The sequence below is a fragment of the Symphalangus syndactylus genome, chromosome 7 (assembly GCF_028878055.3).
Source record: "Symphalangus syndactylus isolate Jambi chromosome 7, NHGRI_mSymSyn1-v2.1_pri, whole genome shotgun sequence".
Taxonomy (NCBI): domain Eukaryota; kingdom Metazoa; phylum Chordata; class Mammalia; order Primates; family Hylobatidae; genus Symphalangus; species Symphalangus syndactylus.
The window spans coordinates 141,767,775-141,794,523 of NC_072429.2; the positions used below are offsets into that span (position 1 = coordinate 141,767,775).

General features: G+C 51.3%; 1 protein-coding gene across 2 annotated transcripts; it reads right to left on the reverse strand.

The window, feature by feature from the left end:
- Positions 1–9,535: 9,535 nt before the first annotated feature.
- Positions 9,536–16,830, reverse strand: CYP11B2 (cytochrome P450 family 11 subfamily B member 2). Of its 2 annotated transcripts, XM_055287460.1 has the most exons (9): positions 16,589–16,830; positions 16,046–16,201; positions 14,045–14,244; positions 13,715–13,918; positions 13,280–13,434; positions 12,302–12,468; positions 11,826–11,904; positions 11,549–11,746; positions 9,536–11,070 (listed from the first exon to the last, which is right to left on the reverse strand). In XM_055287460.1, exons 1-9 carry the CDS (start codon positions 16,825–16,827, stop codon positions 10,957–10,959), a joined length of 1,512 nt encoding a protein of 503 aa, XP_055143435.1. In that variant the 5' UTR covers positions 16,828–16,830; the 3' UTR covers positions 9,536–10,956. The 2 variants fall into 2 exon arrangements, with proteins under 2 accessions (XP_055143435.1, XP_055143436.1); XM_055287461.2 differs by lacking the exon at positions 11,549–11,746 and having other exon boundaries at positions 10,412–11,070; positions 16,589–16,827.
- Between the last annotated feature and the right edge of the window lie 9,919 nt (positions 16,831–26,749).

A 26,749-nucleotide genomic window follows, 5' to 3' on the forward strand; every position in this document is an offset into this window, starting at 1 on the left:
GTTCAAGGTCTCTTCAGTTAGCCGGTGATGATTCCTGCCAGACTTGGCCCTTCCCTTCAAGGCAGCAGGTTCCCTTCTGGCCTAAGGTATGTCTAGTAATGTCATCTGAGAGCTAAGGCCTGGAAAGGGGACCTCAGGACTCTGACCAGTGCCCTATCCCGCTGTGGCTGAAGCTGGTATCCAAGATGTAAGACAACGTCCTCCCCTTTCTTTTCTCTCCTCTCCTCAAGTAGAAGGAAGGGATCTTCTTTGGAGCTTCAAGCTGTGCAGCCTGTGGTTAGGAGAGGGGTGTGATGCCAGCCCTCCCTTATCTGCCCCAGCTATTGCCTAAGTATCTCACGTGCCCACTGGTCCACTGGCTCTGGGCCCAGTTCAGCAGCAGGAGTTGCAGTTCTTGTGGCCTAGACTGCCTTTCAAGTTTGTTTAGAGGTGCTTTAAAGGGTACCTCCAAAGTCCTGAGGTCCCCTTTATTTAGAGGTGCTCTAAATAAACTTGAAACTCTAGTCTGTAGTAATGAGGCTTGAGGCAACTCCAGTTTGTACCACTGGGATCAGCAATTTTCCTCTGGCTAGGGCTGGGTTTTGTTTTGTTTCGTTTTTGTTTTGTTTTGTTTTTGTTTGTTTGTTTGTTTGTTTTGTTCCTAACCTTCAGAACCTGTGAACTAAGGCTGGTTTAATGCTCTCTCCATTGGCAGGCATCAGCTGAGTTTGGTCTGGTTTTGCTTTCTGCTCTAGTAGGATAGCATTGAGTTCAATGCCTCACAGTTGCTGCACTCTCCCTCCCCCAGTGCACTGAAATGCACTCCACATCACACCACTGCTGCCAGGGGGACAATTGGCTCAGCTTTCTATTCCATCACCTTGCTTCACCTCCTCTCCCCAATTTCTTTTAATAAGGTTTTATAGTTTTCAGTGCATAGGTCTTTCACCTCCTTAGTTAAATTTATTCCTAATTTTTTAAAATTTTGTAGCTATTATTAATGGGATATTTTTTCTTTCTTTTTTTTTTTTTTTTAAGAGATGGAATCTTGCTCTGTCACCCAGGCTGTAGTGCGGTGGCACGATTACAGCTTATTACAGCCTGGAACTCCTGGGCTCAAATGATCCTCCCACCTCAGCCCCACTCCCTAACCCCCTGAGTAACTGGCATTACAGGCATAAGACAGTGTGCCCGGAAAAATTGTGTTTTTTTTATTTCTTTTTTTTTTTGGATAGTTTGTTACCAGTATGCAGAAATGCTATGAATTTTTGTCTGTTGACTTTTTTATCTTGCAATTTTATTGAATTTAGTTTAGTTCTATCAGTTTTTTTTGGTTGCAGTCTTTAGGGTTTCTATTTATAAGATCATTGTCATCTGCAAATGAGGACAATTTGATTTCTTCCCTTTTAATTTTGGTGCTTTTTATTTCTTTCCCTTACCTAACTGCTCTGTCTAGTACTTCCAGCACTATGTTGAATGGCAATGGCAAGAATGGACATTCTTGTCTTATTCCTCGTCTTCCAGGAAAAGCCTTCAAATTTTCACCATTGAGTGTGATATTAGCTGAGAGATTTCTATATATGGCTTTTATTGTGTTGAGGTACATTCCTTCTACACCTAATTTGCTGGGAGTTTCTATTATGAAAGGATGTTGAATTTTATCAAGTGTTTTTCTGCATCTATTGAGATGATCCTAAGGCCATTCATTTTATTACTGTAGTGAATCACATTTATTGATTTGCGTATATGAACAATTCTTGCATCACTGAAATGAATCTCAGTTAATCATGGTGAATGATCCCTTTAATCTGCTGTTGAACTCAATTTGCTAGTATTTTGTTGAGGAATTTTGTATCTGTGTCCATCAGGGATATTGGCTTGAAATTTTATTTTCTTGTGATGTCTTTGTTGGGCTTTGGTATTAAGGTAATACTGACCTTGTAAATGAGTTTGGAAGTATTATCTCCTCTTCAGTTTTTTTGGAAGAGTTTGAGAGCCTGGAGAAGAGTTTGAGCCGCCTGGAGAAGATCCTGGGGCTGCGATCACGGGGCAAAGCCAGAGCAACTGTCCTCGAATAGGCTGGACACCCTCAAGGTGCAAGTGGAGGAAGAGGGGCTCCCTCTCCGGGGCAGACCAGACCCCAGCTTTCCATGCTGTGGCAATCCACACTGTTAATCCTACCAGGTAATAAAGGAAAGGACTCCTGATACACAAAACGATTTGAGAGAACCTTGAGGAAATTACGGTGAGGAACAAAAGGTAATCTTGAAATTATACATATTGTATTATGTATGTATGTCCATGCATTGAACATTTGTGAAATAACATAATTATAGCACCGGAAAACAGTCTGTCGGTTGCCAGGAGCAAGGGATGGGGCTGGGTGAGTATAAAGTGTGGGATGAGAAAACCTGGTGTCGCTGATCTAGCTCCTCATCTTGACTCTGTTGGCACGTGCACTGCGTGACCTGCCCTTTAGGATTTCTAACGCTTTGACATCTGGGGCCTGGCTGACCCTGAAGAAACGGCCGCTCTCAGGCCCAGCCAGCTCCTCAACAGTGGGTGGCCGGCCCATGACTGTGCCTGAGAGCGCCCACCCCACATGCTTCTTCCCTCTCTGGGGCTCTCACGCCCCGGCCTCATCCCCACCCTAGAGCCAGTTACTAACTACGAAGATGTCTATGCCCAAGTCTGCTGAAATTGTTCAAGCCAGCCAGTCCTAAGCTTGCGCACTCTGTCCTTCCCGCTGCCTCTCACAGAAACCACTCTCAAGGCTCCTGCCCATGTTTTCCCCCATACCCTCAGCCCCAGACCCGCCCTGGTGCTTCTGCACATGGCCTTGCCTGTTGTGACACGTCCCCATCACCTGCGAGTAACAGACGAGCTTTTCAGTGGCCATGGTCTCCTGGCCTCACTATACCCGTGTCTTTTTAAACCTGCATCTTAATACCACTGCTGCAGGGAGTGGGTACTGTGGCCTCAGACTGGAAGGATACACCACCAGGCGATTCTTGGCTTCCTAATGGATTCCAACAGACAGGTGCCCCTGGGAGCATCATCCCCAAATTTAGGCCAATGGTCCAGCTCAGACTCGAGCTCAGTGGCGGCCAGGAAGCCGCCTGTTGGCATGCCTGCACCCTCTGTGCTGCTGCTGCTGGTGGCATTTGCCAGGCGTTGCTCTGGAGTCTCATCCCAAATTCAAAACTCAAAAGCTGAGTCTGCCCTCAGTTCAGGTCTGCACTGGGCCATTGGCCCACATTCAGAAACGATGGTCCCGGGGACAGGCCTTTTTGATGTTGGTCTTAAGTTTAGGAAACTGCTTCAAAGAGCAAGGGCGACTTCCCTCCAGCGCGGTGGGACGTGCCTGCTGCGCTGATGGGCGACGCTGACGAGCGCTGGGCAAACTGTTATTATTTCCCTGTAATTTCAGCGCGTCCCACGGGGTGGAGGGAGAGTGGAGGGAACGCTGCTCCCCGGCCTGGACTCAGTGTGACGGCGGCCACCGCAGGGACCACAGCAGGACCGTCTGCAAAGCTCTGTTCCTGAGCTCACGGGGGCTGCTGCTTCCCCCGCTGTGGTCTCCATTTGCCCCCAGCCGAACGCCATCCCTGGAGACCAGGAGCTCAGTGTTTAATAAAAAAGGGGAAAGGAGAGGGGTACTGGGGTTCGGCTCCCTCAAAATCCCAAGGAGGTGAGGGTGGGGTCCTGCTAATCAGAGGCCGTAAAATGCCTCTTCCGTGCTCACGGACGCAACGTGCAAGCGCTCCATACTCAAAACAAAAAGCCTGAAACATCAGTCGGGGGCCCTAGTGCTCTCCTGGTGTAAACCCCAGCGTCTCTGAGGTGGACCATGACACCCCAGGAGGGGACGCTGCTGCTCACAGAGCAGCCCCTGGGGCCCCCGAGGAGTTTATTAGCTCAACACTCCAAGTGGGGACAAAGCTGGGGACAGAAGATACAAAATGAAAAACTGAGAAAATTTTTCCTTTTTTTTTTTTTTTTTTTTAAAGAATAAAAGAGCCTATAGCTGCTGCACGCGGCCGGGCAGCTGCAGTGGCTCAGGAGGAGGTGCTGCCCTGCCGGAGACCGGCTCCAGGGCCCTCGCCTCCTTTCTCTTGTCAGCCAAATACAGAAAATGACAACCACGGCTATCAGGTGGCTAAAAGTCAAAAATAAACCAAAAACAATGAGAAAAGAGTAAAGAAAAACAAAAACAAAAACCCCAGATACAAAGGGAACAAACAAATAAATTAGATACATATTCTAGTTTATTTTAATATCTTTTAGGTGTTTTAGATTTTAGTTAAGTATAACTATCTGATAAATACATATTTACACGTATAAATAAAACTAAATTAGTTACATAACTGACCCAACTGAAAATCCAAAATTTGTATACCAAAATTTATATACTGAAAAAAATAAGTTATACATATTATAAATATATATCAAACAAATATGTAACAAACTGTACATGCTAAAAGGACTTCTATAGCAGAAGGATAAAGTGCACTGAATGGATTTTGTGTCTCTACCCATGTGGATTTTAAATTAACTTTAGTGTTTGCTGAAACGGACCTGTTGACAACGCTTCATGAACTTAATCAATCCTGGAGCTCAAATTATTCTTATATCTGAGGGTTCCACCCAATTTACACATTGTACCTCCTACAATCTTAGGAAAGTAACTAAATACAAAATAGGGGATAAAACAGGTGTGCCTCACTTTCCCTTGGTCATAGTAGCCTTTGCCCTATAATAGCCCATAATACTCATAGATGCTTTAACATGATGAATGATAATTAAAATAAAATGGAGACTTGGCACTTGGACGTTGGCTTGGTAAAATGGGGCCCAGTTAAATAATTAATATTAAGCCAGGTGCAGTGGCTCATGCCTGTAATCATGACACTTTGGGAGGCCAAGGCAGGAGGGAAGGATTGCTTGAGCCCCGGAGTTCAAGACCAGCCCGATTAAGAACCCTTACTCTATCATCTGGAAAGCCTAGGCAGCACAGGGAGACCCCAGCTCCACAAAAAATGAAACAGCCAATGTGGTGGTGCGCTCCTGTAGTCCCAGCTACAGGCTGAGCCTGGGAGGTTGAGGTTGATCTTCATTAACCACACAACTTAGGCTCAGGGCCACTGCAATTGACCAAATTAGTGGGCCTGCCCTAGAGAGCAATTAATGCTGGAGCTCGGCCTCAGGCTCATTATAAAACCATAGAGCTATAAACGCAAGACCCACATCAACTCAAGTAGGTATCCACTAAAAAGAAAATGTCACTTGCACATCCCAGATGGCATCACTCTGGCCCAGGAGAACACCCAGGAGATGACATTGTCTTGGAGGACCTCAACTCAGCTCAAGAACTTGCCATTGGAGAAGATTTCTCCCCCAACTCAGGACACAACTTCATCCCAGGCTCTAAAATCTCAACTCCCCAGCAATGCCCATGGACTGCCTTTCCTAATCTAAAAGTGAAGCAACAAATGAACACACATAACTCACTCCATTTTTTGTTTAAAGGGCCTTTACTGATTCCTGCACATGGGCGAGGATAATTTTAGAGCACTGAGTTAATAATACAAAAACAGCAGTCATGTAGTTTTTAAAACTAATTCTGAGCTCAAAGGAAAGGCATGTAAACAGTTAACTATGTTTTGTTAAAGATTTACAGGGGCATTGAGACCTGACCAAGGACAAAGAAGTTTTCAATCTCCTCGGACCCTTGCTGGCTCCCTGGAGTCTGTGGTCATTGGTCACCTCTCAATCACACCTCCCTCCTCTTCCCTTTTCCCTTAACTAAAAAGAGCCTAAAATTTGTACTGTATTGAGATGGTCTTGGTGACGCTAGTCTGCCATCTCCTCAGGTTGCTGGCTGTTGAATACACCTGCTTTTCCTCCCACCAACTCTTGTCTCTCGAGTTTGGTTTTCATGCAGCAAGCAGCCAATCCTGGGTTCAGCTACACTAAGGCATGAACTGGACACAGGACATGGATTGCTTTTCTTTCTTTGGTTTTAGCAATTGTAATGAGTTTCTGCAGCTTGCTGACTGCTTAGCCTATCATGTTAGTTTGCTTTGGCTGCAATAACAAAGTACCCTGGACTGGGTGGCTTAAACAACAGAAAGTTGTTTTTTCACAATTCCAGAGGCTAGAAGACTTGGACGAAGGTGTTGGGGGGGATGGTTTCTGCTCAAGCTTCTCTCCTTGGCTTATAGACCAAATCACAGAGACACCTTCTGTTTGTGCCTGGGTTCTAATCCCTTTTCCTCCAAGGACACCTGTGATATTGGATTAGGGTCTACCCCAATGACCTGGTTTCACATTGTTTATCTCTTTAAAGACTCTATCTTCAAATACAGTAATATTCTGAGGTCCTAGGCTTAGGAGTTCATCACAGAAATTTCTGGGAGACACAACTCACGTATAACACCCATGATCCTTATAAAATCCCTGATCTCCAGAACCACCGACACCCCTACACTCCCATGCCCAAGGGACACCTGGAAAAGGTTGATGTTGTCTGTGCCACTCTGAAAATTAATGGAGATTATCGCTTTCCCCAGAAGGTACTTGTCTCATATCAACATCTTACCTCCAGGGAAAGGACCACTCACTCTCCAGAAACTTCTCCTACTAATCCTGTCCAGGATTCTACCATGACCTTCTACTCTGCATCTCTAACCATCACAACCACTCTTTTTCCTTGGTTACACACAAATGCCACTAATCTTTACATACACTTTACTAATTTACCAATTGTTATGCTCCAAAAACATAATTGATCAACCTGCTACCTTGACACAAGCAACACACCAAGTATTATTATTCAAATATATGTGTAGTTGTCAAGTGCATTGAAGTTATGTTGTACAAATTCAATGCATTTCCCATCAAAATACCACCATCATTCTTCACAGAACTAGGAAAAACAGTCCTAAAATTCATATGGAATCAAAAAAGAGCCCCCAGAGCCAAAGCAAGACTAATCAAAAAGAACAAATCTGGAGGCATCACATTACCTTATTTCAAGCTATACTATAAGGCCATAGTCACCAAAACAGCATGGTACTGGTATAAAAGTAGGCACATAGACCAAGGAACAGAATAGAGAACCCAGAAATAAACCCAAATAGTTACAGCCAACTGACCTTCAACAAAGCAGACAAAAACATAAAGTGGGGAAAGGGCATCCTATTCCACAAATGGTGCTGGAATAATTGTCTAGATTCATGTAGGAAAATGAAACTGGATCCTCATCTTTCACTTTACACAAAAATCAACTCAAGATGGATCAAGGACTTAAATCTAAGACCTGAAACTATACAAATTCCAGAAGATAGCATTGGAAAAACCCTTCTAGACATTGGCTTAGGCAAGGATTTCATGACCAAGAACCCAAAAGCAAATACAATAAAAACACAGATAAATAGCTGGGACTTAATTAAACTAAAGAGCTGTTGCACTGCAAAAGGAACAGTCAGCAGAGTTAACAGACAACCCACAGAGTGGGAGAAAAGCCTCACAATCTATACATCTGACAAAGGACTAATATCCAGAATCTACAAACAACTCAAACAAATTAGCAAGAAACAAACAAACCAACCCATCAAAATGTGGGCTAAGGACATGAATAGACAATTCTCAAAAGAAGATACACAAATGGCCAACAAACATGTGAAAACATGCTCCACATCACTAATGATCAGGGAAATGCACATCAAAACCACAATGTGATACCCCTTACTCCTGCAAGAATGGCCATAATCAACAAATCAAAATAAAAAAATAGATGTTGGCATGGATGTGATGAACAGGGAACACTTCTAACTACTGGTGGGAATGTAAACTAGTACAGCCACTATGGAAAACTGTGTGGAGATTTCTTAAAGAACTAAAAGTAGAACTACCATTTGATCCAGCAATCCACCCAGAAGAAAAGAAGTCATTATACAAAAAAGATACTTGCACATGCATGTTTATAGCAGCACAATTTGCAAGTGCAAAAATGTGGAACCAAACCAAACACCCATCAAACAACGAGTGGATAAAGAAACTGTGATATATAGATATAGATATACATATAGTTATAGATATAGATAGATATATATGATGGAATAATACTCAACCATAAAAAAGAATGAATTCATAGCATCCACAGTGACCTGGAATTATGCTAGGTGAAGTAACTCTCGAATGGGAAATCAAGCATCTTATGTTCTCACTCATAAGTGGGGGCTAAGTTATGAGAATGCAAAGGCATAAGAATGACACAATGGACTTTGGAAATTCAGGGAGAAAGGATAGGAAAAGGGTGAGGGATAAAAGACTACAAATAGGGTGCAAAGTATACTGCTCGGGTGATGGGTGCACCAAAATCTCACAAATCACCACTAAAGAACTTACTCCTGTAACCAAACCCCACCCGTTCCCCAATAACCTATGGAAATAAAAAATAAAATAAAATAAAATCATGCTGTACATATGAATATATACATAATCACACTTGTAAATATGCTTTGCAACCCCACCCAGATACTGTTAGAGACTCTGGAAATTTCAGATTTACTTCATTGTCTAATAGCATATTGATGGAGAGCCGAATTATGGACCACCTGCAAAGACCCCTTGTGCTTTGTGCTCCCTCCTTCTAATCACATGTATTTTTAAAGTCTTCCTGCTGTTTAGGGCATCTTAGGCCCTGCTCTGTAATGTCTCATCTCTTATGACTCTAGTGCTTTCTCAGTATGACGTCCAAGCATCACCAGGCCGATCATGTAATCATCCTTGTTATTTTCTGTGCTTCCGATGCTTTTCTGGGCTTCCATCCTGGAGAAGATGCCCTACCAGGGCTGGCCAATTGCTACAGATGGTCAAGGTCCCCCCTGGCGAATGCCTTTCCTGTGGAGTCTTGCCAGCACAAGCCCTGTGCCAGCCACCTTGTCGCACACTCCAGGCCACAGCTCCCCTGAACAGATTCCCCCAGAGTCAGGCACCAGACAGCCAGAGACAATCCCTGACTCGGAGCCCTGGGTAATCATGCAAAGCAATCAGTCCCAAGCCTGCTTACCCTGCTTTCACTGGTTCCTCCCCCAGGAAGAACTAGAACCTCTGCCTTCAGATCGACCCGGGTGCTTCCAATGAGGTCATGGTGGCAAGAACAGCCCTGCCACCGCACGCTGTCAGTAACAGACTATTTCTTCAATCACAGTCTTCTGCTGGCCTGTGGGCCTCACCACAACTGAGTAATAATTACGCTTACATTTAAAAACACACAAAAATTTACATGTGGGACAGAGTTGCATGGAATTAAGCAGGCGCACACACACACACACACACACCCATTCGCAGGCACACATTTCACTGGTAAGTTCTAAATAAACTCAGTGAATCGTACCACTGTCAATTTCCTGTTTTGAAGACTGTTCTATATAAATGCAAGCTGCTGATGGTGGGAGGCTGTGTGAAGGGTGTGGGGGACCTGCCTGTATATATATGTCAACCAATTTGAATGTATCTGTAATAATTTTGAGATAAAAGCCTTTAAAATATTTTTCCAAGGTTTATTTTAGGATCCCATGATCTAGTGCTGACTAGGGGAGTTGGATGGGCATCTGTGAGAGCCCCATAAGCAAGAAAGCCATCTCGGAGGTCTGTGCGCCTTGTTCCCCCTTATTTGTTTCCCGTGCTGCACTGCATTGCCCAGGGTGGGGAAGCGACCTGCGGTCACAGGGTGACTGACTTGAGTCCCTGAGCCCTGGAACTACTGAACGCACCTGGAATGATTACCAAAGTATTTCCCCTTTCATGGGGGAACAAACGCTCTGATCCTCGTCAGCCACCAGGAACTGGCTGCTGAGATCTTTGCCCCAATGAAAATCCCAGGAGATAAAGATGATGTGGCTGGGCACGTTCTCAGCCTGGGGCACTTCCTCTCCCTGCAAGGGAGCACTGGGGAGTGGCCAGTTCAGGACGCGTCAACTCTCTCTGCTGGGCTAGGAGCACGTGAGGCCCAAGGCAGGTTCACGTTGGGAACTGCAGCCTCCCTGTGCCCACCCCAGGTCGTGGCACATGGCATGGCTCCGTATCAACCAGAGGAATGAGTCAGTAAAACTCATCTGAGTCCCTGTTGGCCCAATCCTGTCTCTCCTGTTGCCAAAAACATTTCCGGAACCACACCCAAGGTTCCCACCCCACATGACTCTTCCATCTCCTCACAGCATCCTCGGGACCTTCCCCAGGGGACAGCACAGGAAGCAGAGGACCCAACGCCCACTGCTGGAACAAGGCCTGGTCCATGAAAGACGAGGCCTGGGGCATGAGGCTGACATGATCAGCTGGGGAACACACGCCCCTCGAGACTCAGTTGTATCACTTGAAAATGGGGATGTCAGGGCAAGTGACCACAGGGGCCTTTTTACCCTGCAGGACCCTATTCCAGGGTGACAACTTTCAGAGAGCTCAGGGCATGCTCGAGCTGCCTGGGGGCAGGCTGCAGGAGGGAACTTGACTGGACTCTGAGATGCTGGGATCCCGCTTAATGACTCTGACACAGTCTGCACAGGGGCCCTGGCCAGGGGGAGAGGGACAGGGACATGTGAGACTAGACAGGAAGGCAAGGGACAAAACCACAGCACCCTTGCACGGCCACACGAGGAGCCTGGAGCCAGCGCTGGGAGGGATGGGGGCAAACTGCCCGGAGGACACTGCTTGCTGGAGAAAGGGCCAGGAGGGGCTGGGGACAAGGTCAGGCCCTATCAGCAAGATCGTCTCCAGCTGTGCCCTGGCCTTGCTGTTTGGCAAGCCTGGCAAGCCCCAGTCCTGGAGGCCCTGGGGAGTTCCATTTGTGCAGGAGCTGGCTGGACAGAGGGGTGACTCAGGAAGCTGTGCACGTGGGAGAGAAGAGGGGTGGCCTGGGGTCAGGCAGAGGAGGCTGGTGGCCAGGCTGGGACCCTGGGTGCAGATGCACAACTAGTTGATCGCTCTGAAGGTGAGGAGGGGGGACGTGCCAGGCCTCAATATGAAGCTGTAGACCATCTTTATGTCCTCTTGGGTTAGTGTCTCCACCAGGAAGTGTTTCAGCACCTAGGACAGAGGCTGGGTTTCCATCTGCTCTGGTCAGCAGCCCATGGACCTGGGGCAGCTTCCTCCCATCGTCCCAGGTGCAACAATTATGCTGAAGGGGGAGCAGCAGCCTGGGCCCCAACCTATCCCATTTCTGACCAGCCCCACCTTACAGACCAGGCCCAGACTGAATCCTGCCCAGGTCTTGCCCAAGCCCCATTATCCTGTACAGGCTCCCCATTATCCTGTACAGGCTCCCCATTATCCTGTACAGGCTCCACCCCACTCCCCTAGTCCCCATCTCAATGTTTAGAAGCAACCTCACCCAGATCCTACCCTGTCTTGCTCAGCATAGACCCTCCCTGGTCAAGCCGACCTCAACCAACCAAGGCCCCATCCGCTGTTCCCCAGTGTCAATCACACCATGCAAGCCCCGCCCTTGGTGTGCAGGCCCCGCCTCTTCTGGCCAGGTCCCGCCCCTGCCCCCAGGCCTGCTTACATGGTGCAGCAGCAGCAACATCTCCGCTTCTGCCAGGCGCCGCCCCAGGCACTGGCGCATGCCAAAGCCAAAGGGCACGTGGTGGAAGTTCCTGCCGGAGCCCCTGATGTCTAGCCAGCGCTGGGGGTTATAGCGCTCAGGCCTCGGGAACAAGGCGGGGTTGCGACCCAGAGAGTAGAGGAACACCTGCACCAATGTCTGCGGACGGTGCAAAGCGGGGATCAGGGAATGATTGCGGACGGAGGTTCTCAGCTGGAGGGGTGTGGGGCTCACTCACCCCAGCTGGGATGTGGTAGTTCTGAAGCACCAAGTCTGAGCTCACCACTCGCTCCAAAAACAGACCCACAGGGTAGAGCCTGGAGGTGGGGGCATCCATAGAAAGGGTCCTCAGCTGGACGGGGCTTCCCGTGCCCTCTGCACCCTTCCTACCCAAGACCCCGCAGAGGTCCCAGATCCATGGGAAGCCCAGGTCGTGAGGAAGTGCTTCCTTGCACCTGCTGAGCCCGGCCACACCTCCCCTAACTTGAGCAGCCCCAAGCCCAGAGGGACATGCCCCACGTTAATCCCCAGGGCGTTGAAGAGGGATTCCAGAGGAAGAAGAGCTCCTTGTCCTAGAGGGGGAGGAAGAGCAGGTGCAGGGGAATGGGCTGCTGGGTGACGCTGCTTATCAGCCGGATTCTGTCTGCCACCACCCAGTGGGGGCTGCTCTCCAGCAGGGGCCAGGGCCACAGGGAGGGCTCAGCCAGCACCCACCTCAAGGTCTCCTTGAGGGCCGCCCGCAGCAAGGGCAGCTCGGTGGTTGCCTTCTGGGGATGTTCACTGATGCTGGCTGCGGCGGCCAGGCTCTCCTGGCGCAGGGCCTGCTGCACGTCGGGGTTCCGAGCCAGCTCAAAGAGCGTCATCAGCAAGGGAAACGCCGTCTGCAGAAGCCATGGCTGCAGGATCAGACCTTGCACAGGAGGACTCAGCCCCCGGGACACCGCTCCCAGGACAACCTCCCTCTGAGGGGTGGAGACATGCATGCCCTGAGCATGACAGAGCCCTGGGACCCCGGATCTGAAACCTTGATAACCACTTGGGCCAGATTCCCTGACTTCTTGAGGGAAAGGTGACCCCCATCTCCACCAAGGCCCAGGTCCCCTGCAGCCTCTTCAGGGTGGGTTCTCACAGCCACCATTAGGGCAGGGGGGCCAAACCTCAGCATCATCCAGGGAGTTCTGGAGCCCCAGCTCCCTCTGCTTCCATTGGGTTCTCCCCACTGCGCACCCACAGGCCCCTCTGCACTGGCTGGAGCCTGTGCTTCTGTCTTCCCCACAACCCTGCCCTCCCATGCATCTATATTTCTGGCCTGAGGTGACCGGGCACACTGGGAAGGGTGCCCAGTGGAGTCCTCCAGCTGCCTCTCAACCCTCCTTCTCCTTGTACACCTGGAGCTTTCCAGTGGGGACTCAGCTGCTGTGTGTCCAGGGCCTCATCCAACTTTGTCCCAGCCTGGAGCATGGTTCCCACACAGGTAACTGCAAACTCTGTCTCATGTGAGGGGTAGCTCACATTTCCCCTCCCCTGCAAATCTCATCCCTTAACAAAGGAAAGAGAAGGCTGAGGGCAACAGAAATGTGGGGCCTGTAGCCTGGGGATGGGGCATGTGGGTGCCGTGTGGCATTGGCAGGCCCTGCCTGGGAGGCAGACTTGGCATCACCCTCTCTGGGTGGGGCTGGTTGCCGGCCTGACCGTGTCCACGCTCCCTGCAGTGAGTTCCATAGAGTTGGCCTTGATGGCTTCTAGCGACAGTTCCGCATTCAACAGGAGCTCCGCCACGATGCCTGTGTAGTGTTGAGGGCGGTTGAAGGCCAGTTCCTGATAGATTTTCTGGATACAGTTGTCGCCTGTCCGGGGAGCAGGAGGCACCCCTCAGACCTTGGTGCTGGGAAGTGTCCTTCAGTGTCCTGCCCAGCCTGCCCCGACACCCAAGTCTCCCTGCTCTCATCCCAAATTCTCTGGATCAGCCCAGCCCAGCCCCAGCCTCACACCAATCTCCCTGGCAGGATGGTGAGGAATCCCCGGCCCCTCCCTGTGGTCTGCATTCCCCGCTGGGCGGTGGAGAGGGAGAAATTGGGCCCCCGTGGTGTCCCTTCCCCATAGCACTGCCCGGGTCCCTGGCCTCACCGTACTGGAAGATGCAGTCCCAGGCCTCAAAGTGCTCCTTCCACACCTTGGGGCTGGTCCAGCGAGACAGGCTCCTGGGCATGAACATGAGCTGGACGGTGGATTTGAACATGACCTCCAGGGCATGGAGGAAGTTCAGGCTGGCAGAGCTGGGGCTGTGGCCAACCAGGCCCAGCCGCTCTCCAAAAAGAGCTAAGTTGCTGGCTGCGGGGAGGGTGCACTGCTGAGCACAAGGCAGCCCCGGGCCTCCCCCCACTCCCTCCAGTCGCCCATCCCCGTCCCTGGCCACTCCAGGGTCTCTGAGGCTGGACCTTCCCGCCTGACCCACACCTTCTATGGTGTAGTGGAAGATGCTGGGCTGGACGTCCAGGGTCAGGCTCCCCCGGGCGTTCTGCAGCACCTTCTTCCTGAGGGCCTGGGAGAAGTCCCTGGCCACCGCATCCACCATCGGGAGGAACCTCTGCACGGCCTTGGGCGACAGCACATCTGGGTTCAGCCGCAATCGGTTGAAGCGCCATTCAGGCCCATTCCTACAGAGGCCAGGGCAGAGCTTGTGAGGCCGCCCCAGCAAGACATAGGCCCTGACCCGTATCCCATCCTCCTTGTCCCCACGGGGAATCGGACTGCAGGGAGCTGACTGGGGGCCCTGGTGGAAGCTGCCTGTTTGTGTTCGAGCTCCAGGTGCTGGGAAAGGCCACTCAGGTCTAAGCAGGGATGAGACGGTAGCTTCTGCCCGCAGGTGCTGACAGGGTAACTGAGGTCATTCCCGGGACCTGGCGCCCCAAGTCTGGTACCACCTCACCCATGCAGGCCCTCCCTGTAGTGGCAGGGAGGGCTTTTCTCCAAGAAAGGAGGTGACCGCTGTTGTCAAGTTTTCCCCACCTCACCCACACAGTGTCCTGAGGGGAGAGCCCCTGGCTGCCCTCTCCTCCCCGCCCTTCCCTGCCCTGGGCACAGTGCCTCTGGGGCAGCAGCCTCTGCCTGTCTCTGTGAAGCATCTGTATCTTCTGCAGGACAGAAACCAAGCTCTGTGCCTCATGCCATCCTCACCCACAGCCCAGAGTGCGTGGGGGCTCCATGGATGCCCCCAGGGAATGGTGAGCAGGAATTTCCCCTGTCAGCCACATTCCTGCAAAACTCCTTTATTTGTGTCCAGCTGGCTGCTGTCAGCTGTTGACAGTGATGACAGGCAGAAGATGCACATGCACACGTGTGCCCATGCAAGACCTCAACACCATGTGTGAAGAGACACATGCACACGTGTGCACAGACACTACACCCATGCCAGCACCTGCACATGCACACACAGAGACACTCGTGCACACACCACACATCATACATGCACACACACAGACACGTCTACACGCACATGCACACACAACACGTGCAAATGCAGGTACAGAGAAACACACAGCATGTGCACAGATGCAAGACACACACACACAGGTGCGCTCCCCTTCCTTCTGTTATGCGCACCCAGCCTCCTGCACCTGCCTTCCTGCGTCCTGACTCCCAGGTATCGTCTGTCAGCCAGCCTCAGTGAAGGCCCCCACCCTTGGATGCCCTTTTACCTAAACCCTGCTATTCCCAAGAGCAGTCTCCTCCTGCCATGGAGTGAGGGCTCTCGCCACTGTGACATCCTCGTCCAGTCCTTCCCCCGTCCTAATGACAACATCCCTGCAGGTGACCAACTCCAAGCATCAGCCTCTCCTTGCCCACCTGCCCAGGCGCCACCCTCTCCACGGGCCAGGAAACATCCTCCCCAGTGCCATCAACCGCCCCACCTGGTGCCTTGCTTCGGAGAGCAACGGAGCCACCAGCCACCTGCGTCCCCACCTGCCTCCTGCCCCGGACTGTCCCCATCAGGAAGGTTTGCCAGGACTGCAGGGACCCTGAGCGCCCCGAGGGAGGCTGCGGCCCCGGCGAACACCAGGCTCAGCACTCACAGCCTGTGACCTGGGCCAGCGGGAGTCCTCTTCTCAGGGCCTCAGTTTTCTGACCTGTGGGAAGGAGAGTCCCCAGACCGCAAGAGAAAGCAGCCGCCGAGGTCGGTGCAGAGCGGGTTCTTATGACACAGAAGGGCTCATTGTTCTGTGTCTTCTCCTCTGCAGAGGTGCCCGTGCCCATTTCTCCATCACTGCCCGGCTTCCCCAACCCACAGGGCAGACGCGACCCCACGGGATAGCCGTCCTCTGGGCCGGGTGCTCACCCTCACTGCCCACCACAGGGGCCCAGGGCAGATGTGCTTTCAGGTCCTGCCTCTCTCGCCTCCCCCCTACACCCAGGCTGCCCACCCTGCTCCCAGCTCTCAGCTCCCAGCTCGCCGCTTACAGCAAGAACACGCCACATTTGTGCCCACGATGTTGTCTGTAGGCCACCCAGGGCTCCAGGCTCATCCTGCGGGGATGCAGGCTGTCCACCTGCTGCAGCTTCTCCACGTCCTCCGGCAGCATCACACACACCATGCGTGCTCCTCCCAAGTTGTACCTGTGGGGCCAAGCACGAGGCCCTGCTGGACAGGGTCCTGTCCCCCCTGGCCCCACCCTGCAGTCCCAATCCAAAGTGTCTCCTGTCCACCCTCCCCGCTCCTGGATTAGCGGCTTCACAGCTGAAGCCCTCCTGCTGCCTCCCTGTAACTTCTCAACTTCAGTGCCTCTGGGTCCTGCCCTCTCTGCAGCGAGCTGGGGTTTGCTCTGTACTATCCCCCGCCCTGGCAGCGCCACAGACCAGCACGTGCTGCACTCCCTCCCCATCCTCCAAAGGATGCAGAGTGCCGGGACCTGCTGGGAATGGCAGTGCTGTGTGCCCGGCAGGGTCCTGGGCAGCAGGGGCAGGGATCTGGGTGTTCCCAGCGAGGGCCAGGGAGGGCTTTACCTGAAAATGGGCCCCAGTTCCTGGAAGGTCTGGTGCATCTCCAGGTGCAGGTGCTCATAACCCTGCTCCCTCCAGATCTGCAGCAGCCTCAGCCACCTATTGCCTGGACGCTGGGGCATGGCTTCAAAGGGCAGCACCGTCCTAGAGGCCCGAGCGGCTCTAGTGCCCAGTGCCTGTGTCCTTTGCAGGGACAGCCAGGGCGCTGCCATGCACACCTCTGCCTTTGCCCTGAGTGCCATTCCAATGCTCCCTCCACCCTGTTCAGCCCAAATCCTTTTATCTTACGCAGGAACCTGCCCTGGAAACAGATCACGTCATGGGAGAACTGGCTCTGGACCTGCCTGAAACTCTCAGAGCGAAGGTCAAGGCTGGAGGCCCCCAGCCAAAGGTAGATGAAGGAGAAGTTAGGTGCCTAATCCCCCATCGCTGCAAGTCCTGCTGGTCTGAGGATGCTGAGAAAAGGCGTGGGGTCTGGACTGGGGGTCCATGCTGGTGGAAGGTGGTGGGACCTGGCCTCTTCCTTTCTCCAGGGCTGAGAGGAGCAAAATGGATGGGGACTTTATCTTATCGTGAGATGAGAGGGGGCCTTGGATTCTTTTAATAGACTTTATTTTTATACCACAGATTTAGTTCAGTGCAAAATTGATCAAAAACTGCAGAAAATTTCCAGGTACCCCCTGCCCCGACACAGGCACATCCTCCACCACAGGAGTGCACTGGTTCCACGTGAGGAATCTCGATACGTTGTTATCAACCAGGGTCCTGGATTCACATGGGGTGTCCTCCTGGTGGTGAACATGCTGTGGGTTTTGACAAATGTATGTAGTTTGTATCCCACCTTGCAGGATCCTACCAGTATTTTCACTGCCTTAAAAAGAGGAAAAGAAAACCTGTGCTCTGCCTGTTCATCCCTCCTGCCCCAGCCTCTGACATCTTCGATCTTTTTATCCATCACCATCATCATTACCAGCACCACACCCATCACCACTATCATCACCACCATCATCATCACCACCACACCCATCATCACCATCATCACCACCATCATCATCACCACCACCACCACACCCATCATCACCACACCCATCACCATCATCACCACCATCATCATCACCACCACACCCATCATCACCACACCCATCACCATCATCACCACCATCATCGTCACCACCACACCCATCATCATCATCATCACCACCACCACACCCATCACCACCACCATCACCACCATCATCATCACCACCACCACCACACCCATCACCATCATCATCACCACCACCATCATCACCACCACCACCACACCCATCACCACCACACCCATCACCACCACCATCATCACCACCATCATCATCACCATCACCACCACACCCATCATCACCACACCCATCACCACCATCATCACCACCACTGTTACTGGATGGAAGGTCTTGACTGTAAGCTCTCCAGGTTCTTGGCATGTTGAACAAAGAATTGAACAAAACACACAAACAAAGCAACCAAAGGCATAATAACACAAGCACAGATTTATTGACATGAAAGTACACTCCACAGAGTGAGAGCAGGCTCAAGCAAGTAGCTCAGGAGCACTGACTGCAATGTTCTTTAGGGTTCTTTTTTTTTGAGATGGAGTTTCGCTCTTGTTGCCCAGGCTGGAGTGCAGTGGTGCAATCTCGGCTCAGTGCAACCTCTGCCTCTCAGGTTCAAGTGATTTTCCTGCCTCAGCCTCCTGAGTAGCTGGGATTACAGGTGTGCAACACCACACCCAGCTAATTTTGTATTTTTGGTAGAGACGGAGTTTCTCCATGTTGGGCAGGCTGGTCTTGAACTCCCGACCTCAAGTGATCTGCCCACCTCGGCCTCCCAAAATGCTGGGATTACAGGCTTGAGCCACCACGCCTGGCCAGGGTTCTTATTAAGCTAAGAGAATTTGATAACACCCATAGATACCCGTTAGAGACCTCCAATTAGCTATACCCTATAAAGGACTGGCCCACAGCCCAGAACCACCTGGAACCTGCCACACTCCAAGCCAGCTGGAGTCTCCTGGACTCAGTCTCCCTGCAAGTCTCACCCTGAGCTTCTGATTGGCAGAGCCCAGTCACGTGACTGCCTGTGGCAGCGGGGGGGGCTGAGAAGTACAGTTTTCTAAATCTCATTTTGGAGAAGGAGGGTTGTGGGGGACAAGAAAAATAAGAAAACGAGTTAATCTAAATCTGAAAACAGAAGTTATACCATCTGTGACTCACATCACAGCCACAGCTTTCTCAAGGTTGAAAGTGTTTGGGGTTCCCGCAGCTTTTCAACTTTCTTTCTTATCACAAGACGAAGGCCTCACTCTGCTGGCTGCACCACAGGGCCCAGGTGGGGTGAGACGCAGGGGTCCTCCCTGTCAGGTCAGGCAGGGGCAGGCTGGGGCAGCCCTGGGGCTCCTGCATCGCCCAGCGACCACCCTGCCTTCTGTCTGTGCCCACCCCATCCCCAGCCTAAGCCTTAAAATGCCACAGCTGCACCGACCGTGAGGGCCATGCCTGCCCTCTCATACAGCGTGCAATGAATAAATGAAAGCCGATATAATGAAAGCTGAGAACTGCCATTCCCATTTCAAAACCCTGGCCCCACCGCTGTCCTCAATCTCACACCATACCGCACTGCTGCAGGACCCTGTCATCAGAGAGCCATAAATTAATTACCTACCAAACACCACTGCAGTGACAGTCTTCACAGTGAAATCTGAAAAATAAACAAATTGGCTGGGTGCGGTGGCTCACGCCTGTAATCCCAGCACTTTGGGAGGCCGAGGCGGGCGGATCACGAGGTCAGGAGATCGAGACCATCCTGGCTAACATGGTGAAACCCCGTCTCTACTAAAAATACAAAAAAAATTAGCCGGGCGTGGTGGCGGGCGCCTGTAGTCCCAGCTACTCAGGAGGCTGAGGCAGGAGAATGGCGTGAACCCTGCGGGGCAGAGCCTGCAGTGAGCTGAGATCGCGCCACTGCACTCCAGCCTGGGCGACAGTGAGACTCTGTCTCAAAAAAAAAAGAAAAAGAAAAATAAACAAATCAAAGAAATCAAGCTCTGTAGGCAGGAGGTAGGTACTGGATCCTACAAATTCCTAACAGTTCAACCGTACCCCCAGCCTGTGGAGCAGGACCCACACCAGCTCCATCCCATGCACAGCACCCGCCCACACTGAGCCGTGGAGCCCACCCTTCCCAGCCCCTCTGTGACCCACAGCAGCAAGCACTCTTCCCATTCACGTGTTCGAGCACTTCATCTCAACTGGAGCATTTCTACCGGCGTGTAAACCTCTCCTACTTAAAAATGCATATGGTCGGGCGTGGTGGCTCACACCTGTAATCCCAACACTTTGGGAGGCTGAGGAGGGTGGATCACTCGGGATCAGGAGTTCGAGGCCAGCCTGGACAAAACGGTGAAACCCTATCTCTACTAAAAATACAAAAATTAGCCAGGCGTGGTGGCACATACCTGTAATCCCAGCTACTCGGGAGACTGAGGCAGGAGAATCGCTTGAACCCAGGAGGTGGAGGTTGCAGTGAGCCGAGATAGCGTCATTGTACTCCAGCCTAGGCCACACAGCAAGACTTTGTCTCAAAAAAAAAAAAGCATACATATAGACATGCATGTATGCACACATGGACATATTCATACACATACACGCATATATACATGAAAGCACACGAATACCTGCACACACATATGCCCTGTGTGGACCCGCATGTGCCTGTGTGTTTTTTGCATGTATGCCTGTACACACGCACATATATGTGCATGCATGCGTACATAGGTGTATACATACACACTTCACGTCAATTAGTAAGAACAAGCAAAAATCACAAACTTAACTATGTGAATACCACCAATAACCCCTTAGAATAACTGTAAGTGCTCATTCACAAGGCAAACGATGATAAACCATCCGGGGTAAGTCAGTGTGCACTCCCTATTAAAACAGGTACACTTTACTGAAAAGCGCTTAAAACTTGAACGGAAATAGAGAGAGACCGTGCTTCCACATGAGAGGACCACTGTGGTCGAGGTGTCAACTCTCCCCAAATCAGTAAACTTTTTTTTTTTTGAGACAGGGTGTTGCTCAGTCACCCAGGCTGGAGTGCAGTGGCATGAACACAGCTCACTGCAGCTTCGAACTCCTGGGCTCAAGTGATCCTCCCATCTCAGCCTCCTGACTAGCTAGGACCAGGTGTGGGTCACCATGACCAGCTAATTTCTTTCTGCCTTCTTTTTTTTTAGAGACGGTCTCCGTATGTTGCCCAGGCTGGTCTCAAACTCCTGGGTTCAAGTGATCCTCCCACCTCAGCCTCCCAGAGTGCTGGGATTACAACCATAAGCCACCACAGCTGGCCAAATCAATAAACTTAAGAAAACTCCAGATATCCTCCCAACAGGAGTTATGTGTGTAACATGCATCTGGAAGATCAAATGTGCAACAAAGGCAGAAGTATGAAAGTACAAGAAAAAGCAAGAGCTTGTTACCCCAGCAGATCTCAGACCTTTCATAAAGCTGGAGATGCACACATTATAGTCCTGGCAATGAGACGAACAAATACATCAGAGGATCACAATGCAGGGTGTGTGTGTGTGTCTGTGTGTGCATGTGTGTGTGTCTGTGTTTGTGTGTGTGTGTCTGTGTCTGTGTGTGCATGTGTATGTGCATGCATGTGTCTGTGTGTGTCTGTGTGCATGTGTAGGTCTGGGTCTGTGTGTGCGTGTGTGTCTGTGTGTGCGCTTCTGTGTGTGTGAGTGTGTGTGTGCACGTGTGTGTGGGTGTGTGCATGCGTCTGTGTGTGTGCATATGTGTGTGTCTGTCTGTGTCTGTGTGCATGTGTCTGTGTGTGGGTGCATGGATGCATGTGTGTTTGTGTGTGCTTGTGTGTGTCTGTGCATGCATCTGCGTCTGTGTGTGTGTGCATGTGTGTCTGTATGTGTGTGTGTGTGCATGTCTGTGTATGTGTGCATGTGTGTCTGTGTGTATCTGTGTGTCTGTTTCTGTGTGTGTCTGTGTGTGTGTCTGTATGTATGTCTGTGTGTCTGTGTGTGTGTCTGTGTCTGTGTACGTGTCTGTGTGTCTGTGTGTGTCAGTGTGTGTGTCTGTGTATCTGTGTGTGTTTGTGTGTGTGTCTGTGTGTATCTGTGTGTGTCTGTTTCTGTGTCTGTATGTCTGTGTGTGTCTGTGTGTGGCTGTGGCTGTGTGTGTGTGTCTATGTGTGTGTGTCTGTGTGTGTCCGTGTGTCTGTGTCTGTGTGTGTCTGTGTGTGTGTCTGTGTGTCTGTGTGTGTTTGTCTCTGTGTGTGTGAATTTAACACTGGCATCAGCATGGTGGTTCCAACCAGTGCTTGGAGTCAGCAGCATTGGGACAAGGTCTTAACCATTTAGAATGAGAGGAAGAGAGAGAGACAGACAGAAAAGCTGAAAAACACCTCAGTGAAAACCGTAATTTTGTTTACAGCCTTAGAATGGAGAAATATTGGAGAAGTATAAATTTAAATTATTCAAAAGTGAAAATATTTACATAACAACCATTAACTGAAGATTAAAAAAAAAAAAACAACGAATGATGAGAAGGACGAACTATTTGCAATAGGTGTAGCAAGCAAAAAGTAACATCTCAAGCACATAAAGACCCAGCATAAAAGAGCAGAGGCCCTGAGCAGGCCGTTCACAGATGAGGAAGTGACAGGACCCCCCCACGGGAACATCCAGGGAAGCAATTCAACACGGCGATGAGATGCCACCCGGCCCCGCCCAGATTAGGGTGCAAAAATGTAAACGCCTGATAAAAGTCAGTGTTTTCAAGAGTGTAGGGGAATGTATAAACTGGTGCCATCTTTTAGGAGGGCCAGCTGGCAGGGGTAACCAAAATGTTAAATATGTGGGCATTCCTCTGTTTTTAGAAATTTCAATTTTAGGAATCTTTTTGACAGAAATACTCTGATTTGGGCACGAAGACGTGTGTAAAAGATGTGCCAAGCTGTAATAACAAAAAGCTGGAGGGTGCTAAAGCTTCCATGCAAGGAGCACTATCTAAGTTGTGGCTCTGTTATACTGGGCAACTGTTACTTAAAAAAGAATTAGATGTATCTAGAGGTCCTAACATTAAAATATCTACAAGACACGTTAATGTTTAAAATCAAGGCCCTAGAAACTCCAGTAAAAATAGTTAACACGGACCAGGCATCGTGACTCATGGCTGTACTCCCAGCACTTTGGGAGGCAGAGACAAGAAGATTTATTGAACCCACGAGTTTGAGACCAGCCTGGGCAACATAGTGAGACCCCCATCTCTACAAAAAATAGAAAAAGTTACCCAGGCGTGGTGGCGAACCCCTGTGGTCCCAGCTACTTGGGAGGCCGAGGCGGGAAAATCACTTGAGCCAAGAGGTGGTGGCTGCAGTAGCTGTGATTGTGCCACTGCACTCCAGCCTGGGCCACAGAGGGAGAGCCCCTATCTCAAAAAAAAAAATTAAATTAATAAAAATATAAAGAATCCTACTTCTCTCTGGAAGGAAGACGAAGCGCCTGCTAACATCACCGGCTGCCCTGGGAGAGATACGGTTCCCTCCTGACCAGGCCCCGCCTCTTCCAGGAGGCCGCCCCGGGCTGCTTCGCAGCTGCGGGAGTCTGTGGTTCAGCCTGGATTCGGGTGCGGGAGGCGTGACACAAAGGTGGGCGGCTGTACCTGGGGGCCTGTGGGGCGCCCCTGAGGCTGCGGGGCTGGTGCTTGTTCTCCCAGAAGGCCCCGGGGTCGGGGCTCCCAGGGTCCTCTCCGCGAATCACTTCTCAGCATGGCGGCCCCTGGACCCCTGGGTCCCAGCACCCGCTGCGTGCTCCGGGTCAGCCACAGTGACCAAGGGGAGAGTCACACAGTCTGGAGAGGGAGGCGAAGATGCTTTGCCTGGGGGCTAAGGCAGGACACAGCAAGTCCCCGGACTCTTCCTACCGGCTCCCCGCAAGGATGTCCCCAGCGCCTGGCCTCCCAGGAGGCCCCCAGGGGCATGGGCTCCAGAGGAGCGGGTGGCGGGGTCTGCAGTCGGGGCAGGCCAGGAGGCGCCGGCGGGCCGTTGAGCTCTGCTTCCCTGGGACGGTGCTGTCCTTGCCCCCACGGGCAGGGCTGGCAGTCAAGTTCCACCCAGGAAAACAAGAATGGGTCACCAGAAGGACCCAGTTTGCCACAGTGACAGCACCCGGGCAGGTGAGGCCTACCCTGAGCACATGTGGCTTTCAGCGTTTCCCTTCGCCCACCCTGGATGCTTCTGAGGCCTTTCACTCCAGGGGCACATCTTTCCGCCTTCGCTTCACGAAAACACCTTTAGCTGGACGGTGAGCTCATGCAGGAGGCTGTGAGCACAGTGGGTGGGACAGGACCAGTGTGCTCCTCCACCCCACTGTGCTTCTCCCCCCCACACCCCACCATCCGGACCAGTGTGCTCCTCCACCCGACTGTGCTCCCCCACCCCACACCCCACCATCCGGACCAGTGTGCTCCTCCACCCCACACCCCACCATCCGGACCAGTGTGCTCCCCCACCCCACCGTGCTCCTCCACCCCACACCCCACCATCCGGACCAGTGTGCTCCTCCACCCCACACCCCACCATTCGGCCCAGTGTGCTCCTCCACCCGACTATGCTCCCCCACCTCACACCCCACCATTCGGCCCATGGAGGAGCAAGCACAGGCCCTTTCCAGGAGGGCAGCACTGTCCCGGAGAGAGACGCATGTTCCCATGCCCTGTCCAGGCTTGGTCCTTGCTGGACCTTGTGGACGTGACAGGCTGGGACTGAGGGGAGGAAGCATGAGGCAGAGGCCAGCGCCCCCCCGCAGCCAGGCTTCCCCCGCCTCCCTCGAAGCCTGTGACAACTGAATGTTATCAGGACCCAGAGGGATCAAAGAGTTCAGTGGAAAATTACTCAGCTTCATGCGAATTTGCTTCTATTTTGGGCAAGGACGTTCTAAGCATGAAAAGAAAGGCTTGATAGATTGATGATAAAATGTCAACCTTCTGCATAAGTGAATTTAAAAGTATATGAAAAACGGAAAAATATATGACAAGGGCTTATCATATTTAATAAAGAAGTAATTGTTGATTTTCTCAGAGGCAACTTTTAAAATTAAAAAGAGGAGAAAACAAATTGGAAAAATACAAAAAAGATAAACTGAGGAAAAAATAAAGAAAAAAATGAGCAAGAAGTGATTGTCAAATTGTCATGTGTAAAAAATAATAGGAAGTAGGAACTTTTTATTTATTTATTTATTTATTTTTTGAGACGCAATTTCGTTCTTGTTGCCCAGGCTAGAGTGTAGTGATGCAATCTCTGCTCACTGCAACCTCCGCCTCCCGGGTTCAAAAGATTCTCCTGCCTCAGCCTCCCAAGTAGCTGGGATTATGGGCATGTGCTACCATGCCTGGCTAATTGTGTATTTTTAGTAGAGATAGAGTTTCACCATGTTGTCCAGGCTGGTCTCAAATTCCTGACCTCAAGTGATCCGGTCGCCTCAGCGTCCCAAAGTTCTGGGATTACAGATGTGAGCCACCGCTCTCGGCTGGAAGTGGGGACTTTTGATTCATTAACAGAGATAAAAGTGACTTGTACAGATCAGAATGCCCAGCCTCACCACCAGTGAAAAAGAAGTCACAGAGCCAGCAGACGTTCTTGAGCCCAGCTTATTTATAAGCCTTCTTGTTTTATTTTGTTTTCAATCATGAAAGCCAGCTTCATGTGGGAGCTGGGAGTGAGTGTCCGGGCAAACTGCAGTGCACTGGGTCCTTCCAGAAGGTGGTGAGCTAATGTGCACCCAGAGCTTTAAACTGTTCCTAGTCTTTGACCCCGTCATGCAATTTTAGAATCTGACTGAAAGGAAATAATCCGAGATACCACCTGTGCATATGACTTTGTTCCTCACGATAGGAAAACACAGGCGGGGAATAGGAAAAACTGACGGGCGCCCACTGTCTCCCCTCAGACCCCTAAAGCAGAGCCTCAGACCAGGATTTGGAGAGGAAGAGGGTCTAGGGTCAGCGAGACAGGGACAGAGGGAGTGAAGGAGAGGGGCTCTGTGCACTGCTGGGACCGTGGGGCTGGACTGTGCTGGGCCCTGAGAAGCCCATGGAATGCCTCCCACGGCCCAGTGTGAACAGGTGCTGCCTCCTGGGGCAGGGACAGGCCGGGAGCCAGCCTGAGTCTGCGTTTCCAGGGTGCCTGTGCCACAGGTGATGGGGCCCCATCAGAAAGGACCTAGTTTTAGCCAGGAGTGGTGGCTCACGCCTGTTATCCCAACATTTGTGAGGCTGAGGTGGGAGGATCGCTTGAGGTCAGGAGTTCGAGACCAACCTGGCCAATACGGTGAAGCCCCGCTTCTACTAAAAATACAACAATTAACCGGATGTGGTGGCATGCGCCTGTAATCCCAACTACTCAAGAGGCTGAGGCAGAAGAATCGCCTGAATCCGGGAGGCGGAGGTTGCAGTGAGCTGAGATCACGCCACTGCACTCCAGCCTGGGTGACAGAGCGAGACTATGTCTCAAAAAAAGAAAAAGAAAAGAAAAGACCTAATTTCACAGGACCTGAGAAAATGCTCACAACCCACCGTTAGGCCCAGAGAGAGCCCACCATCCGTCACCCGGACAGACGCCTCACGGCTGTCCTCAGAGGGCTGTGCACCCCGCTGCCCCACCTTCTTCTAGATGGCAGGTCCAGTGACGCACGCCCGAGCTCAGAGCTCACAGTGTGCACACAGCCTTCAAGGACCCCTACAGCCTAATGAGATGCTCACCAAGTGCCATTCCAGATCCAGGGAGAGGGCATTGGTCATTAGAGGCTATCTGAGGCTGCACCAGGCCACCCTACTGGGACTGGGTTGGGTGGGGAACTTCCACTGGAGCCCCTTTTGATGACTGCGCCCGCCCATCCCCGAGGAATCAGCCATGGAACCATTTCCGTATGCAACCAGCTCCTGGGATGCAGTTCATAGCGTCCCCTGCAGATGCGAGAGCCCCACACACACACTCGTCCTGAAGAAGCTCCTGCAGGAGAAAGTCAGTGACCCACCCGTCCGCAGATGGCATTGACCAGCATCTACACTGGCCGATGGCATTGACCAGTGTTGGCACCCGCTGATGGCA